At 44.3% G+C, this 17500-nt stretch overlaps 1 protein-coding gene across 1 annotated transcript in view; it reads left to right on the top strand.

The window, feature by feature from the left end:
- Positions 1-17500, top strand: part of st6galnac3 (ST6 (alpha-N-acetyl-neuraminyl-2,3-beta-galactosyl-1,3)-N-acetylgalactosaminide alpha-2,6-sialyltransferase 3) — a 52348-nt gene that overhangs the window by 19612 nt on the left and 15236 nt on the right. The window contains exon 3 of the mRNA XM_062527512.1: positions 5696-6105. Coding sequence (XP_062383496.1) covers positions 5696-6105 — 410 coding nt within the window. The remainder of the gene's footprint in view (positions 1-5695; positions 6106-17500) is intronic.

Raw genomic sequence — 17500 nt, 5'->3', positions numbered from 1 at the left:
ACAAAAGTCACCTGGGCAGAGCCATGCACCATTCAAACCAATCAACCTGTTCCTTCAGGACCATAGAAAGGAGAGGTTGTGCTCAAATATGAACAACCTTCGGCCAGAGCTGCATACTTTGACTGAAATTGAAATAAATAAAAGTAACTTTGGATGTGGTCAGTGTGTCTGTCGGACCACCTGAGGGCAGTGTGAATATAGTTGTAGCGAAATCAGCCATGATTGGAGTGGACAGGTTTTAGTTTGGGGGGGGTGGGGGGGGCACACATTTGCTCTTAAAAACATTCTGTCACATTTTATGTAAGTTCTGGTCTACAGGTATACCTGCTCCACATAAGCCTGTCTGTGCTGTCAGTAACTCATGAAATTATGACATGATTGATCACCGTCCTACTTAAAGCGCAGTTATTGTCACCATGGTGACTGCTTTGTAGCTAATCCTGGGATAAGCACCGTATCGGTTTCAGAGAAGACTATAAAGTATATGCAGTTATGCAGAATGCACCAATCGCCAGGGTTTTGATACTTACTGCCCTGAATCAAAAACCTTCAGACACTCCTGCAGTTTTTGACTTAATTGCTATACATATGGTGCTGGGAGATTTCCTGTCTGTTGTTCACTGTTTTTCTGCCAGTCTGGTTCAAAGTGAGTGTACCATTTATAAAGCATTGGAATGATCGATTGCCTGCAGCAGCCTTGACTTATACAGTGAAAATATACAAAATAATTCATACTTGCTTGTGTGTATGAATGATGTATTTGAACAACAGATTGATAGTTCATGAAAGGGATTTTGAGGTTTTTGTCCAGTGGAATTCGGTGGAGTTTTAGCCGGTTTGTAAGTATTGATCCGGATCCAATTGTGTAGCCGTGTGCTGATTGTGTAGTACTCTGTCGTGACAGCCTGATGCAAGGCCCTGCATTCCGTCTCTTCCGTGATGCGTTTGAAAGACACAGAGCTGTCTCCACTCTCACGGTCGAGGTGTGAGTGTGTGTTTTCACCTGACAGCTGTGCACACACACGCTGTCCTTCACCGCACAGGAGGCGTGCTCGTAACAGGAGCACAGTACAGTACAGTACAGCGGCAGGAGTTGTCAAGGTGCGCTAGACTTTTCTCCACACAGTACAGTTTTGGAAGTATTTTTTGTTGTGCTTTATTCAGATAGCACAATGCAGAGTGGGGGTTGTATTGGAACCTGGGTCCCTGTGGGCCACTTGGCCATGTACTGTATGTGGTGTGGATGCTGCAGCCACTTGCGCCAAAGCTCCTTCCTTTCACGCACAGTTAGCGGCATGATGCTAATCTCCTTTCTTCCCTCTCTACTGCTCTTTCATCCTTTCCTTTCATGTCCTCTTTTCTCTCTTCCCTCTTCCCTCATTCCTTCCTCATCCCTCCTTCCATCGCATCTCTCCCCTCCTCCATCCTCCTCTCCGCTTCATCTTTTCCTTTGTTGCCCTCTCCCCCCCACCCTCTCCTCACCTCATCCTTTCTTTTCCTTGTTCTCCCCTCTGTCCTCCTCTCCTTCGCCCCCTCTCCTCCCCTGTCTCTCCCCTCTGCTCCAGCAGTGCATCCCCCCCGCGCTGGGTGCGGCCGATCAATGTGCTCAGGCAGCTGTGAAAAATGGAGTTGTGTGACAGGCAGGGTGAGAGTGGGTGCTAATGGAAGGGCCTTTTGACAGCCCAAGGCTACGCCAGTGTGCCTCTCCTCCAGCAGACGCCAGTGAGGGGTTACAAAACAGAGCACCCGCATGTGGTGTGTGTGTCTGTTTTATTCCATTGGAGCTGTTCGGCTCTTTGCTTTCTCTAGCTACCAAATAGTGATTGGATGTAACATGATGGTACCCATAAAGTAAACCATATAGTCATATATTGTTTAACTCTTTCCAGTCCATTAATGCAAATATCAGTACCTACATACTGATGGAGCAAATGCCTGTCCTCTGAAAACACTTGAAATTGTCTTTAAAAGTCTCAAAGGGTCTCTGAGACGAGAATGATACCAAAAAATAGTGTGGTGTGCTAAACGGTCAAAATAAGGTGCACTCTTTCTTTGTGTATCTCAATGTGGGAGCTGTCTTTATGTATATAGGGATATGGACCCTTTTGCTGTGTTTATGCTATTCACACTGTTAATCATGATCAGCTCTGAAAAGTGTTAAGAAATAAGCCAGCATATACAGTATACACAACTTTCTGCATTAACACCTTTGTCATAACATGCAACATTTAAGCTGTAATGGATCTTACACTCAAAATGAGTGTATGAAATATGCAAATTGTATGCAAATCAACACATATAGATAATGAATTAGTCTAATTTCAAACATACATTTGTATAGTCCAACTGTCAGGCTTCATGGAAAAACAGATACTTTCCTTGAAATAGGCTTAAGTCACCAACTGCAGCAAGATTTTTCACCACATTTTGTTCAGACGGGAAAGAGTTAAAGGTGTATGCTACGAAATTGAGGTGAATCTGGGTCATGTGGGTATCCATGGTATTCGTGAGCCAACAACAGGCATCACCATGATATTTCAGTATTCAGAAATCTGTTTTTCTATTTACCGCTGAAGCTGCGTTGTATTGATTAGACAGTGCCTGATGCATCCTAAGCCATGGAAAAGTAAACTTATGTTTTTTTCTGTCAGGCATATATATTATACAGTATATCCATATTGAGTGCAGAATTGTCAACATTTCAAGAGAAATATAAGTTGAAGTATAGCCTGCTGAGACGGTACTATTATATGAACAGAATGGACGCAAGATGAAAACCGATCAGAAGTGGGGTTTCAGGAATAAGGTGGATAAATGGCTTGGTTGAGATCTTTAAAGTAAGAAGGTGAAAGTAAGGAAACGTCTGCCTTAAGCTTTCAGACTCTGTGCCTGAATTCAGAAGTGGGCTGGGCTGTTTTAGATTTGAAAACGAATTATATATAATGGCTTCAAATTTTCTTCAGGCACTGAAGACTTTCCTTTCCTCCTCTTAATCAGTGTGTGCAGTCATTCAATGTCATCAATGTAAAGTTAGTCGGAGAGAAGAATCTCATCTTGCCCGCCATCTCACTCACAGCCCGTGCGCCTGTTTAGCGTGCAGGGCATCTTGTCGCTCCTGATCACAGCGGAGATGATACATGGAGCTTCTAATGGGTGGCTGGCGTCGCAAGCAAGCTGAGCGCATGCGGCCTTTTAATTGACGAACAAGCACGGGTCGATCGGCACTCTCTCCATCAGCCCCAGAGCCATACTAATTTGTTGTTCAATTCCGTAGATTAACCAAGCAGGGCAAACAATTGGTAATTTGTTCATGTGATGTGATTGCAATCTAGTGTCCCCTGGTACATTAGCCGGCTAAATGCTGAGAACACAATCTGATGAATGTAATCTTATGACACTGATTATAGCAATTTACTTTGGCCTAATAGGACTTTTAAAGTTTCTTTGCATTTTTGATGCCCTTGCCTTGTTTATTCTGCATATCTCTCAAGTGACGTTAATCCATTTAAGTCCTGAAAATTTAACAAACCGTTTGTGATATCTATTAAGTAACGCCTATACAGTACGCCCATATCCCCATGTTTTTATTGTGACAAATGTGGCATGCCCTGTTCACCAGCACACACTCTGGAAGTGTGTTGGGAGCCACAGTAAGTTGAGCCTTTTTGAAGCCAGTGTTTCAGGTTACACCATTTCCTTCCTAAGGCAGTGTCAGAATTTAGCCCCCCATCTCAGATTGTACTGCTGCAAGGTTTTTGCCTTGGGAGTTGTCAATGCCCTGCTGATAAATCAAAGAAAAAAAGTGACAAGAGAGTGTCAGGGCCGTATTACTTCAGGCATTTCTCAATATGCGGCTGTCCTTGCAGTGGATGATTACCTCTGCTAAATCACAATTTGATGAATTTGATCAGCCTCTGAAGCTTTAACATTTAATGAAAGCCCATGAATCTGACAGCAGTGCATCAAAAGAACCCCTTCTGAATGCTAACTGAGTATCAACCTCTTTCTCTGCTCTCAGCTTAGAATTGGATGAAATAGAAAAAGGGCTGTATGTATGCGCCAGCTGGGATACTGTGCTGAGACGGAATGACGGAATGCTAAGTGTGCAGATCATGAGGTTACCTTCTATGTCTCTGCTCCTCATACATAGGCAGTTCAGGAATGTTGTGTGCGGAGTTGACCGAAATGCTGCAAGAGGTTGTACTCGTTATATTGGTGTGTCACTGTATCCACAACATGGCCTCTGAGATTTTAGCAGTAGCAGCATGGCATTTAATTAAGCATTAGACACCAAGCACTAATTGCTATGTACATTCCCTTCAGACCTGGAAGGTGCAACACTAATATGAACTGATGATGAATCTCATGCTGCTACTGTTGCCAGGAGCAAATGCTGACCATGTGTCTTTTCCCTTACAACTTTCTCAGGGAACAGTGTGATGCAAAAAAAAAAACCACCATGAGTGGTTGTTGCTACTGGCAAGGACTCTGTCTGTCTGCTATGGGCAACCAACGTACTGTACCCCACATAAACAACGTGCGTTCATATAGCCCTTTACCCAGGCACCCACCCACAGTGCTTTAGAGTGAAGGGGGAGCCTCCCTAGCCATCACCAACGTGTAGCACTCACCTGGGTGATGCATGGCAGCCATTATGTGCCGGAATGCTCACAGCATAGCAGCTTGAGGTGGAGAGTGAGGGGATGAATGGAGGAGCCAATTACACTGGGGGATGATTAGGGGGCCAGATTGAGTGAGACTGAGCCAGATTGGGAATTTAGCCAGGGGACACTGCATGGGAAATCCTTTTCTCAGTGCTGTAAGTGCCATGTGACCACAGTGAGGCACCACCTCAGTTTAACATACTGTAGTGTGATCCTTTAGGCCTCCCTGATAGAATGAATCCCTTTGTGTGGTCGGTGTGTAACGACAAAATTGGGTTGAAACAAACCGCTTCAAAACCTGGTGGTAATCGATCGAGCAGCTGCACCAGATGTTGATTTTTAATGATTTATTTACAGTAATTTCCTGTGTATTAGCCGCATTCTGTAGAAGCTGAAGGACAGTGTTTTAAGTTAAAAGAAACAAAACCATATTAATACCATATTAACTGTATTAACCTCATAGCTGAAGAAATGTTTCAAAATCAACGTATAAGACGTGGCTAATAGTTGGGAAATTACGGTAGATTACTCACAAACGTATTTCCAGTGACTCAGTGACCACACAAATGGACAATATGAGGTGTCAAAACGTTAGTCTACTCTTCTGTTTGCGCCAATAAAAGACTGCAAGTGAGATCAGTGTGCTCCAGTCTCCTTCCTATGTGATTCTCCTGGTCCTACTGAGAAGCACCTGTGATGGCAGATGATTAGGGTTGATGCTCAGACTTCTTCATTTTAACAGGACAATATGAGGCTGTGTTGTACCATTGCCCACTCTATGCTTTTCTTTTTTTTTAAATGTATTTTTTTGGGCTTTTATGCCTTTAATGTTATAGGATAGTGGAGAATGACAGGAAGTGAACGGGAGAGAGAGTCAGGGTGGGATCCGGAAAGGACCACGGGGCGGGAATCAAACCCGGGTCGCCGGCTTGCGGTGAAGGTGCCCCAGCCAGTTGCGCCACAGCTGGGGCTACTCTATGCTTTTCTGACCTCCATACTGACCCTCCTGTGTGTTTTCCCTCCTTCCTCAGCCGCTGAAGCTGCACTGTGACGTGTGCAGCGTGGTGTCCAGCTCGGGCCAGATGCTGGGCCAGCAGGCGGGGCCCGAGATCGACCGCTCGTCCTGCATCTGGCGCATGAACAACGCGCCGACACGGGGCTTCGAGCGCGACGTGGGCCGCCGCACCACCCTGCGCGTGGTCTCGCACACCAGCGTGCCGCTGCTGCTGCAGAAGCCGCAGCACTTCTTCGGCCAGGCCAACGACACCGTCTACGTGGTGTGGGGCCCGCTGCGCAACATGCGCAAGGACGGCAAGGGCATCGTGTACAACATGCTGAAGCAGGCGGCCGACAACTACCCGCGGGCGCGCATCTACGTCACCACCGAGGAGCGCATGAACTACTGCGACATGGTCTTCAAGAAGGAGACGGGCAAAGACCGGTGAGCGCCCCCCCCCCCCCCCCCCACTTCCTGTTTCCCACGCAGTGGTTTATGATGTGTCCTTGGCTCTTCCAGAGCTGCGCTGTTATAATTGGGAGCTGCGGGCCAGCTGCCGTCCCCTTTTGATTGGTTTGTACGTACGGTCAGGTCTCAGGCTTAAAGGACTGTAGTGCGTGCTGCTTGTGTGGAGTGCTGGCAGAAAGAAATGAGAGAAATGACAAAAGGAACAATCCTGTCGATAATCCCTTCAAGTGTGTTGTGTTGTGTGTGCCGCATCTCCCCTCAGATGCGTGGGCTCTGTTTGCCCGCTCTGGATGTGTTTGGAGCTTAAGGTTCACAGCCAGGTGTGGTAGTTAGATTCATATCGCAGTGTTATTGCCGCATAGATGCATCACTCAGTTTGGCTGAGCGTTATTGCCATGCGAGGATTGTGTACGAGTCTGTTACTGCTGTTGCAATATTACCCCTCACGACCGTCATCAATCCAAAACAATGTTCTCATAAATGTGCCATTTTGAATTTCTCACTGAATTATTGCGTTAGCCACCGCTCCTTGTGCCAATCTTTGGAGAGTATAATATCGTTTGGATTTCTTTTCTTTTGCCTCATTTCTTTCACTCTCCTTTCGCCTCTGCCACTAACTCATTCTATCTGGCTCTCTTTATCTTTCTTGCTTTCTCTCTCTCTCTCTCTCTCTCTTTCTATTCTCTCACTCTGTCCCCCGTTCTTTCTGTTTACGCCACATTTTTCCAACAGGCTCTGCCAACTCACATGCTGTTGAGCCAGCAGACTGGCTGTATTTGTGTGAGCCTCTATATCCACGTCTTCTCCAGAGCAGGCGATAGACATGTCTGCCGTGCATCAGTTCGGGATTATTTCTTAGTCCTGAGTAAAGCACCCCTTTTCCCCAAGTGTAGACAAGCATCTTTTAGTGAACCTCTATTTCCTTTGTATACTCGCTGCCAGGAGACCATAGCAAGTGCATGTCACAGACTGTGAACAGATGTGCGTGTAATATGAGTTGTAAATCTGCCTTTAATAGAGTCCCATTTGGGAGGGAAGGTGTCAAGGAACAGTTGGCTGCTGAAGCCCCTTCTTGGAATTGAATTTGAGTTGAGCAGTCATACTTAAATTCACCACCTGTGATGGAAACGTGCACTGGTGAGTCACCTATGATGCAGCGTGCTGCCAGGTATACGTGGGACTTGCCATGTTGCATGGCAATAGCGTCCCTTTTTGTCTGTATTTGCATGCTACTTCACTGGCAATCTAGAGAGCTGTAAAGCCTGTATTTTGTGAGAGTGGTATTTCTATAAGCCTCACTCTCCCTTTTCTCTCGTGACAATGCTGGCAGATCCGTGTGGCCTTACAATTGGATCCTCACTGTGATACTGAGGGCTCTCAGGAGAGCTTTATTTACGTCGCCATTTCCCTGTAGTATACACTCCAGTGAGGTGTTCGCCAAATGAATAACCCGGTATAGCAAATCCATTCTGTTTTGTGCTCCGGAGGCCAGGCTACCATTGTCAGAGATCTGAACTCGCTAAAGCTCTTAAGAGCTGCACTGGTCCAGTCTCCAGCATGTTGGCACCACAGCGTATAGCCACCAGCCACAGTGGATTAGGAGGAACATTCTGTGATCTTATCTGACTAGAGAGAGCGTTTTGAATCATGCAGCCTGTTCAGATGTGTTCTGGCAGCCATCTTCCTCAGCCATATGTTAGTATGAGGGGGAAATCAGGCCAAGCTAATCAAGGCTGTTTAGCAGGGTTTTTTTTTTTCTTTTTTCTTCTCATCCCAGCACTCATTTCAAAATGAAGGTGGCAGAACCATAGATCATCTGATCAGTTTGAAAGCAGTCTGGTCGTCATGAGAACACTACAGTTTATTTCCTCATAAAGCACAAGCTTCGGCTCGTCATCTGGCAGGCGATCATCTGGTCATGTAAACGCATCTCCAGGGCTGCGGCGACAGCACTAAAACTTTTTATTTCCGAAAAGCACGCACAAGATCTCCTCACCAGCCTCAAACAACCTGACTGAAATAGGTTTCAGCTATCATGTTGTGATATCAGGGTACGTGTGTGTATGAGAGAGAGAGCGAGGGAGAGAGAAAGAGAGAGAGCGTGTGTAGTGTGCTTTGGTATCATCAATCTGTGGAATAAATAACCAAAGATATCCAGACTTAAGTCCAGCCCACCAGGGAGGCCTGGGTGTGCTGGTGTCATTACTTATTTCCCCCACCACTTCCCCCATCCATCAGGAGGATTCTGACAGCATGCTCCTGCACCAGCGTCTGGGCAGAGTAGAGGTGGGGTTTTGGATGATGGAGAATGAGAGAGGGGAGATGGAGGAGGGGCGAGGGGATGGAGGTGGGTGGGGGGGGGGGGGGGCAGGGAACGCAAACACGCGCAGGGACCCTATTACTCTGGGTGTCAGGGCTCCATCTCGCTGATTGGGGCGGTGCGGCGGCGCGGATGTGTGATGACAGGCCTAATGAAGCTGATGATGAGTGGCGTTGCAGCAGGCCCCCACCGGGGAGTCGTCCGCGGCCCGCCGGGGCCGCCGCTCCCCCGCGCCCGCCGGACCACCTCCAGCTCCTCCTCAACGCCGCCGGCAGGCAGGCATGGATCCGTCCTCATTACATTACAGTGAGAGCATCACTGTATCTGCTATCAGTCACGTGCCTTTGATGGGTGTAATAGCCCCATCGAGAATGGACAGTGGATGTTCCGGAGACAATGATTTTTGAGAACACACAGCTGTGCAAAATTAGATCTCATTTTGACCGTTGGATAACTAGTTGAATCGCTGCGAAAGCACTGTAAGCATCCAACCACTGAGAACAGGGAATGAAAGAAAGTTTAAAAAGCAGAGAACTACAATCCAGTCAGCTCTCTGTTTCAGCAGACGGATAGATGGCTCTTTAAGTGTCTGCCTCTCAGCGCGGGCCTGTCTTTCCCGGTCTCGGGCTTGGGCCACCTCGGCAGCACGAAAGGCCAACCAATCGGAGAATTCAACAAGAGTTAGTGCCGTCGTGTCCCTCGAGCGGACCTCTCCGGAAAGCTCTGCCAAGCGCTGCTTTTAATCACGCTGTGGCCTGAGCAGAGAAGTGGATGCCAGTGGTCATTTTGTTAATCTCATCTTACTGGCTCCTGCTATTCAAATGAGCCAGGAAATGTAAGAAATAGCTATCGAATAAAGGTCTAACCACCGACTGGCATGGGGCACATCCAGTACACAATAATTACTGTCATAATAGCACTGTTGTACATCTACACAACATGGGGGCCGGAGCACATGCTGTCCCCTGTTGGGGAATTAGATTCCTGTTTTCCCCAAGAAGTGTATGGCCTCCCTGTCTGGACAATGCTGGAAGGCGATCCGAGGTGCGCTGTGTGGCAGTAGAGGTCCCCAGCCTGCCCGAGAGCCCATCTGTGTTGACTCGGCTTATGCTCGTGGAGCTCTGTGGAGACGGAAACGGGCAGCCCTGTCTGCCAAACGCCCGGGGATTCACGGAGAACTCTAATTATCCTGATTGCTATGTGAGTGGAATTAGAAACTATATAGCACTCGCTTACTCAGATAGATTAGATGCGTGCGCGCGCACACACACACACACACACACACACACACACACACACACACACACACACACACAAGCACATTGCAGCGTGTGACGGATTATTATTAACATGTCATTCTTGGGAAATGAATCTAGATTGGGCTTGAGTGTCAAGATCTCAGGGCTAGATCTGGTTGCATGAGCTTCCTCTCTCTCTCTCTCTCTTTCTCTCTCACACACACACACACACATACACATACACATATGCACACACACACACACACACAGAGAGAGACACACACACGCATTGCAGGAGTTGGAGCCCTGTGAAGTGCACGAACGAGGATGCCATCCGGCAGTGTTTGCCGTGATGAGCGAGGACCCCGCTGAACTGCGTTATCAGAACATTGGTGTTCCTCGCCGCTCCGTGTCAGCAGGTTTAAGGGTTACCCAGTGAACCGTGTGCAGATAACACATAAGACAGCCTTCTTGGGTGATGCTGTTGCCAAGGCGCCTCACAGCCCAAGCCTGCCGCGTCCGATGTTCTGCCTGCAGCTGATTTAGCGATACTCTATGACATGGTGCTACATACAAGTCGGCCTTATCTCCAAAATCTGTTTTATTCTCTTCTGACACTTTACATTAATCATTTAGCCCAGTAGCCATCTCGCTGTGAGACTGTGGGACTGTGGGAGTGAATGCATGCCTCACATTACTTATCCGTACTCATGCATCTTGGCAAAATTAAGCCATGAGTTTAGTGTCACTCACTGAAAACAATATACATGTAACCCGACGGATTTAGTTCATTTTAATATGGACATCGGTTGCACATAAATTAAAGAGGACATAGAATGAATGAATCGAGTATTGTACTGTGTTCTCTAATGTTACAATAGTTTTCAACTTTGATTTCACAAGCCCAATCAAAACCTTATATTTAGGCTGGGTATTCACCCCTTGCTGAAACGTCACAAAGTGACGTGACAGCGCCGGACGGCACCATGACGGACGGCGGAAAGATAGGAGATGTACGGCAAATTACATTATGACGAAGTGAACACCTTCACTTTAACATCTTTTGTAGTTCAATGTATTACTTTGGTCAGCGTCTGGTAGTCAAATAAACATGCCAGATGTGTTGTAAGGTGAAATGGGTTGTGATGGCAAATGTACATAGTTATTAAACTAGTGATATCAGCACTAACATAGGGCTGCTAGATCGTAGTCTACTGCCAATATTAGCCTACTGTATATTAACACCCATATTAAGTATTTCTGGGCTAAAATATTTCAAACCGATTTGGCCACTTTATTTGTAATGCTCTTAACAGATGTAACATAGTCAAAACATAACATATCATTATATGAAATAACGTTAGCGGTCATTGAACACTATTATTAGTGAACCTAGCTAACGTTTATCCTAGCACTGAACTCGTTAAACGTGCCGCCCCATTCAGAGTTTTACAACCCTTGCTGAGCTAAGTAGACGGACCAGATGACAGTGCAATCGTGGTTGAAATACTCCCGAAACACTCAAGAAAACAAATATATCTGTTTCAAGTAATCGGATGTTGATTCATTACAGACAATATGCTAGCAGTGGTGGAAGGACATTATGAAGGTAAAATTTCAATATAATCTCTGAGCTAGCGCTATACGTCTCATCAGAACCCATTGATTCGACTCGTCTTCTTGCCGTCCAGTTAGCTATTTCGCTGTGGCGCGAACTTTTATGACATCATTGGCAAGGGGTGAATTGAAATGGTCCGTTTGACTAAATGGCGCCCTCTTTGGCAACCCCAATTGAACTTCAAAGGTTTTGCGATATTTGACATCACAAGTAGGCTTTGTTCTAATTCGCCCATTTTTTTGTGGCTATTTTTAAGTTCAAGATTTTCGTATGAAGGAGGGCACAACCATGCCTCATGTTCATGATAGCTCTTTGGTTATGCACAACCTCTCCTAATTCATCAAAACCAAGACAAAAATGATTTCCATTCTATGTCACCTTTAAGTCTCTTGTAATTTTAAAGAAGAATCCACACACTTCAAGTCTTTGTGCAATTTTTTTTTAAAACTTTACTGAGTGCAAGCTTTCGGTCATTAAACCTTCATCAGGCAGAGTCTTTAGGTCTCTAAAATGAATACAGCCTTGCTCTTTTGGTTTACAAAATTTACAAAATGCTGTGGTGACCCAATTTGTGCAACTAATAGTTATAATAGAAATAGTTAAGGGGGTCTGCATTGGCCGGTTTTAATTACTGGGGAGAAAAAAAACCATCATATGTTACGCTTATGAGCTTTTGGCAACACTGATTTCTGCTTGATCATTGATGTTTTCATCAACACGATGAAGTGGTGGCACCAAGTGCATTTGCCCTTTAGGTTCAGAAGTTGCGTAGGTGCTTCACACTCTTACATGATGCTGTTAGATAAGCTCATTGCTGAGGCAAAGCATGTTTTAGAGAAAAACATTACTAGTGCAATTCCATGTTTTGTGGTTTAGTAACTCTAACGGCCTCTCTTTTCCTTCTATATATATATCAGGTGAATGGAATGCTCAATCGGAATGACTATTCAAACAAAGAGATTGCGCCTCATGCAAAGCTAGACTGCTTTATGTATTTGTTTTGTAATGTGGTTTTGTTTTTTGGGACAGCACGTTCATTTTCTTACAGTACAGTGCTAGGAACACAATGCACTGTTCTAGGCACTAAATGTCCTGCTCAAGCATATGTAGATGAGCCCATATTATTAAACCAAGTCATGGATCATGTAGCCTATCAAAATCATGTATTTTGAGACACAGATTTAAGCAGCAAAAGGGATTTTGTTTATAGTCTTGAATTATGATGATATCCTGCTCATTACGTAAGCAAGCTTTAATCCCTGGAAATACGTGTTTATGAGAATGGAATCCCTGTCACTGCTCTTTATTTCGGATTGATTTTTAGATAAGAGAGGACATAGCTCGATGTGAGCTTTTACTGAGCTTGTATTTAGTGGTTGAGGGTGGCTGTTGTTTTCCAAACAGGAATTATGAGCCTTTTTCGCTAGAGATTAGCTGGAACACATAATGATTTCACACGATTTTACCTAACTGTGGCTGCAGTACTGTAGGTTTGCTTGACATTCACTAGTCTACAACTTCCTGCATGAGCCAGGATAGGTAGAAAAAGTGCTGGTGCACACACCATTTCGAAGGCATTGCTGTTGAGATGCTCTCTTTTCTGCAGCACGGCAAAGGACCTGGATATAATGTAGCATCCTCTCACTCACAACATGCCCTCTATCTTAATGAGACATCCATCCTCCCTCCTTGCAGTAGGAGAGCTCTTGCTCTCAGTGTATAGGACTCAATGGATGTGGACGGCACAGTGCCTTCCTGTTCTTGCCATCGCTCATCATCTCTCTGTCAGTATCTGTCCAGTCTGAAAGGCTGTCATCACTCTCTCTCTTTCTCTTTCTCTTTCCCTCTCTCTCTCTCTCTCTCTCTCTCTCTCTCTTTCTCACTCTCATTTATTCCTTCTTTTTCAAACATGCACTAAATCCACTTTTTCCCCAACCCCTGCAGCTTTGCTGAAAGGTACATTTCCTTCATTGAGAGCCAGTCACCTCCATTTAGGTAAATGCATTTCACAGTCACTTAAGTTCGAACTCTGTGCAATGAGGACCGCTGGCCAGTGCTGTAAGCTATGCACCTTTTTGTCTCGAAAAGGTAATGTGACAAATGTGATTACGAGTAGTGTGCAATCAGTTAGCCTGCATACGCACACACAGTGTCCGACTGAATGGACTTTCACAGAGGACGAGACTTCTTTCTTGTCCCCCTGTAGTCAGAGCATTTTCTTGTGTGTGTATGGGGCGTGTATGGGGGCTCGGTACCTCTGAGGCACTACAAGCCATGTTAATGTGTTCCTGCCAGAGGCACAGTTGCCAGCCAGGGAAGATGGCTATGGTAAACAAATCTCTCAGATTTGCCATCACAGTCACCTCTCTTCTCTCTGCTTTTCAGGGGCATTAGACTTTCAGCTCCAAACTGGAGTGTTATCGGATTTAGCAACTTAAATAAAATGGGCCAACTTTGACCATGTCAACATATTCTGACCCAGCGCGGTGACACAATGTCATAAATTTAGATTACACACAGCTCAGAATAAGCTGATGGGAGCTGGTTGGAAATTTCCCTCTCCTCATGTTTGGACTCTGCTCAAGTGCGGCAGGTTTAAGTGTTGCCAATGGGTTATTAAGTAGTTCAAAATGCTGCATTTATCCAGTGTTTTTAGTATGGAGAGATAAACATAGCATCTCATCCAAAAGGTTAAAATCATTTAACTCTCCACAGATGTAATAGCACTTTTATTTAATATCCCATTTAATATCACATTTTCATGAAACATTTTCATTCAAAAAGCGGCCTTAGATTGGGTTTAAATTCACTCTTCGTGCTGTTTTTGTCAGATGATGAGTAAGTATGTTTAGCACACAATTTTTTTTAAATCCAGGTCTTTTACGAGTTGGCTACAGACAGCCACAAAGAATATAAGCCCTCCAGTAAGTCCACCAGGGCTCTTTGTTGGTAGTTCTCACACATGAAAATAATTCAGTTATGTATTCTGGTAGCTTATGAGCTCCCCATCGGTCCCTGCATCTGACCTCCTCACGTCCTACACAGTGCACCGATACTGTTCTTTTTACAGTAGACAAAGATGTCTAAAAGCATTCTCTACAGAACTCTTCAAGTCATGGCTTTAAAACGTATGGAATAGCTATTACTGTATATCAGCATCATAGCAGTGTTACTATGTTTGTATTTGATCAGAGTAGAGGATGGTGTTTGTGAGTGAAATATGAAAGGTAAGGAAATAGTTGAGATACGCAGAATGCCCCAGGTGTCTTGGATAACCTGCATTTCCTTTTAAAGTTGCTATTATATTCTGAATCACATGAGATTTTCCATTTATTTTTTGCAAGACTATGTACACAGCTCAAAAACCCAAATCCTCATTTCATACATACAGTCCATATCTTCCAGCACAATGAATCACTTGACACCTCTCTCCTTTTTAAAGTAATGCAAAATGGAATCTATCCAGCGGCTGTTGTCATGCTGAGAATGGAAGGGGGAAATTGGCCTGTCTTCAGAAAGGAAAATATTGAATTACGGTGATCCCAGCAGGGCTTTGTCTGGAGGTGAACATATTGAATTCTTGTTCTAATATTGTTGAATGAGGGTTAGAACCTTTGAAATGATATTACATGCTATTACCCAATCCATTGCTTCTAGCATTCTGAAATCGTTTCTTTTTTTTTTTTTTTTACTTTTTTTTGTTATTGAGCTAAATTTGTTTTTTGTTGTTGTTGTTGTAGTGTTTAAATTAAATTTGTCAATTTTCTGCCTGCTCCCCTGTCAATTATCTTACATTTTGAAGACAGCATGGCATGCCTGTTATGGGCCTACTTATATATATTTAAACATGTTCTTATTTCCCCTATTTGCTTTCGAACAAAGGGCTATATTTTCAAAAAAAAAGCCGCTTGACTTGGTAACAAGCTGTGCATAGCTTTGAAAAGCCCTCAGAATAAGCTTTGTAAAAAAAAAGGATGGACACAACTGACCCTAAATGCAACCAAGCCAGTTTAATTTAAAATATCTTCACCGTCTTTCCTTATTCTCCTTATGTGCGAGAGACATTTTGTCCAAATCCCTTCCATGTGATCAGTATGCTTTATGCACACCTTAGAATAAGTGTCATTATGTCTTGAGAGTGGTGGGTCACGGCATCTCTGGTGTTAACCTCAAACGATACAGATGCAGGTGATGATGGTGTCTGCTTTTAGATTCAACATACAGATATGCAGTGCTTGCCATTACGCCACACGGCGGTAAAATGCGATTATCCAGGGTGAATGTCAGTGTTTTGAGGCAGTAGGACTTCCATATTCCAGATTAAACAGCAGCAATTAGTACTGTCAAGTGAAAACTGTTTACAAACATGCGCAGTCATTAGACTGCAGATCCTGGCCCCTGTCATGCAATATTAACCAAAGTGAAACCAAATTCCAGCAGCTGCATTCATAACAGTACCCTTTCCCACACTACCAGTAGTGAGGGTAATTATGGTCAGGGGGGGTTACATTGAGATTTGTTCGGTGCTAGGTCTGACGGTGGGGGGTATTTCTACCATATAGGCCTACACTGTATAACATTATCTTCTTGGAGGTCTTACGTATAAGTAGGCTGATTTTGAAGTCATTTCCTGGTAGTCTCCTGGTGTTTACATTTACATAATTCATTTCAGCAGACACTTCATCCAAAGTGCCTTACATACTGTATGTCAATTCTATTACAAGGGACCACACTGTCCCCAGAGCAACTTGGGGTTAAGTGCCTTGCTCAAGGGCACAACTAGTGGAAGCCAGGAGTTGAACCCGCAACTTTTCAGGCCAGCTCCTTATAACCACTACACTACCACCGGCCCAGATACAATTACAATTACAATTATAAAATTACAATTGTTAAGAACAAGAAAAGCGTATTGCCGAGGATGCGCAGTGACTGCCCCCTGCTAAGTGTGTGGAAAGGCTCAGCACCAGACACATTAGAATGCAGGCTGCAGCCCGGCACAGCTCTGGCCCATCTCAACTCCTGATCATGGTGCTGACTCACATAACCTTTCATTCACCTACAGTACGGTAACTACAAACATACAAAACATAGTGATATACCTACATTTGATATGAGCATAAAAATACCTGAATATCTGAGGTGGTCATAATTATTGGAATGCATACAGACAAATGAACAATAATGCGCTGACAATCACAATTCCCACATATGATATGTGATGTAAAATTGCCTCACAAAACCTGTACAAGGCTTGAGAATTGGTCTTTTGATAGTGAGTAAGAGTGAGAGGATTTAGTTAATATGCATAGTATAGCAACAGCACAGTAATGCCCTTAGTCATGTCTTTTAAATGAAAACGAAACTTTAAATGAAAGCTCATTTCAAAATGAGAGGCTAATTACGGTTTTCTTACAAATGAACAGCCATTATCAAGCAAATAGTAATATCCGGCATAATCAAGCCTTCAGCCACTTCTCATATTGACTTGGAATGAGGCCTTCTTCAATCCATTGTAATGAAAGTAGTATTCACAACATGAGAAAGACCAATATTGAGTTGGAATTGCGTATACTGGCAAATTGTGAAAAGAAATTAAATGCTAAATCCCTTATGAATTTCAGAAATCTTCGCACAAAGAGCATCAGCCAAAGCACACAGAGCATCCTGAGACATTTCCCAGAGTGTAGTTTTCACTCCAGTGCGTGCTATTGTCTACGTCTTATCTGAGACATATTTAGTATTGGGTCACCGGATAAATTATTCCGAGTGTCATGCATTTAATTTTATCTGCATGTGGGTTGCTGAGGGGCAAATTGCTTTGCTTACCCTGATGCTTTAGAGAGGGGGAATTATCATGCACTAACCCTGCTCTGATCCAACTGACCCTCTGAATCTATGACAGAATAATAATTAAACCTAAACTCTGGCTTTATCCCCTCCTCTGAGATCCGTTTATCTAAATGGAGCCCGCTGCCTGTCAGTAATATTTCCAGCGGTGCTGGAACCGGTCGCTTCCCCAGGAACCCAACTCTCCATTCCATTGTCCTTGAGTAGAATGGTTCCCCTTCTCTTGTCCTTGTTGCACTTACACACCTCCCTATTAGAAGAGTGTATTCTAAACAGATGAGAAATATTTGATTGTATTGTAATATATGAAAATGAAAGGTGAGGTCCACAATTAATGCAAAACCATTT

This window comes from Sardina pilchardus, chromosome 2, assembly GCF_963854185.1.
Source record: "Sardina pilchardus chromosome 2, fSarPil1.1, whole genome shotgun sequence".
Classification (NCBI taxonomy): domain Eukaryota; kingdom Metazoa; phylum Chordata; class Actinopteri; order Clupeiformes; family Clupeidae; genus Sardina; species Sardina pilchardus.
The sequence above is the reverse complement of the archived record's forward strand: the minus strand, read 5'-3'. Positions and strand labels throughout refer to the sequence as shown.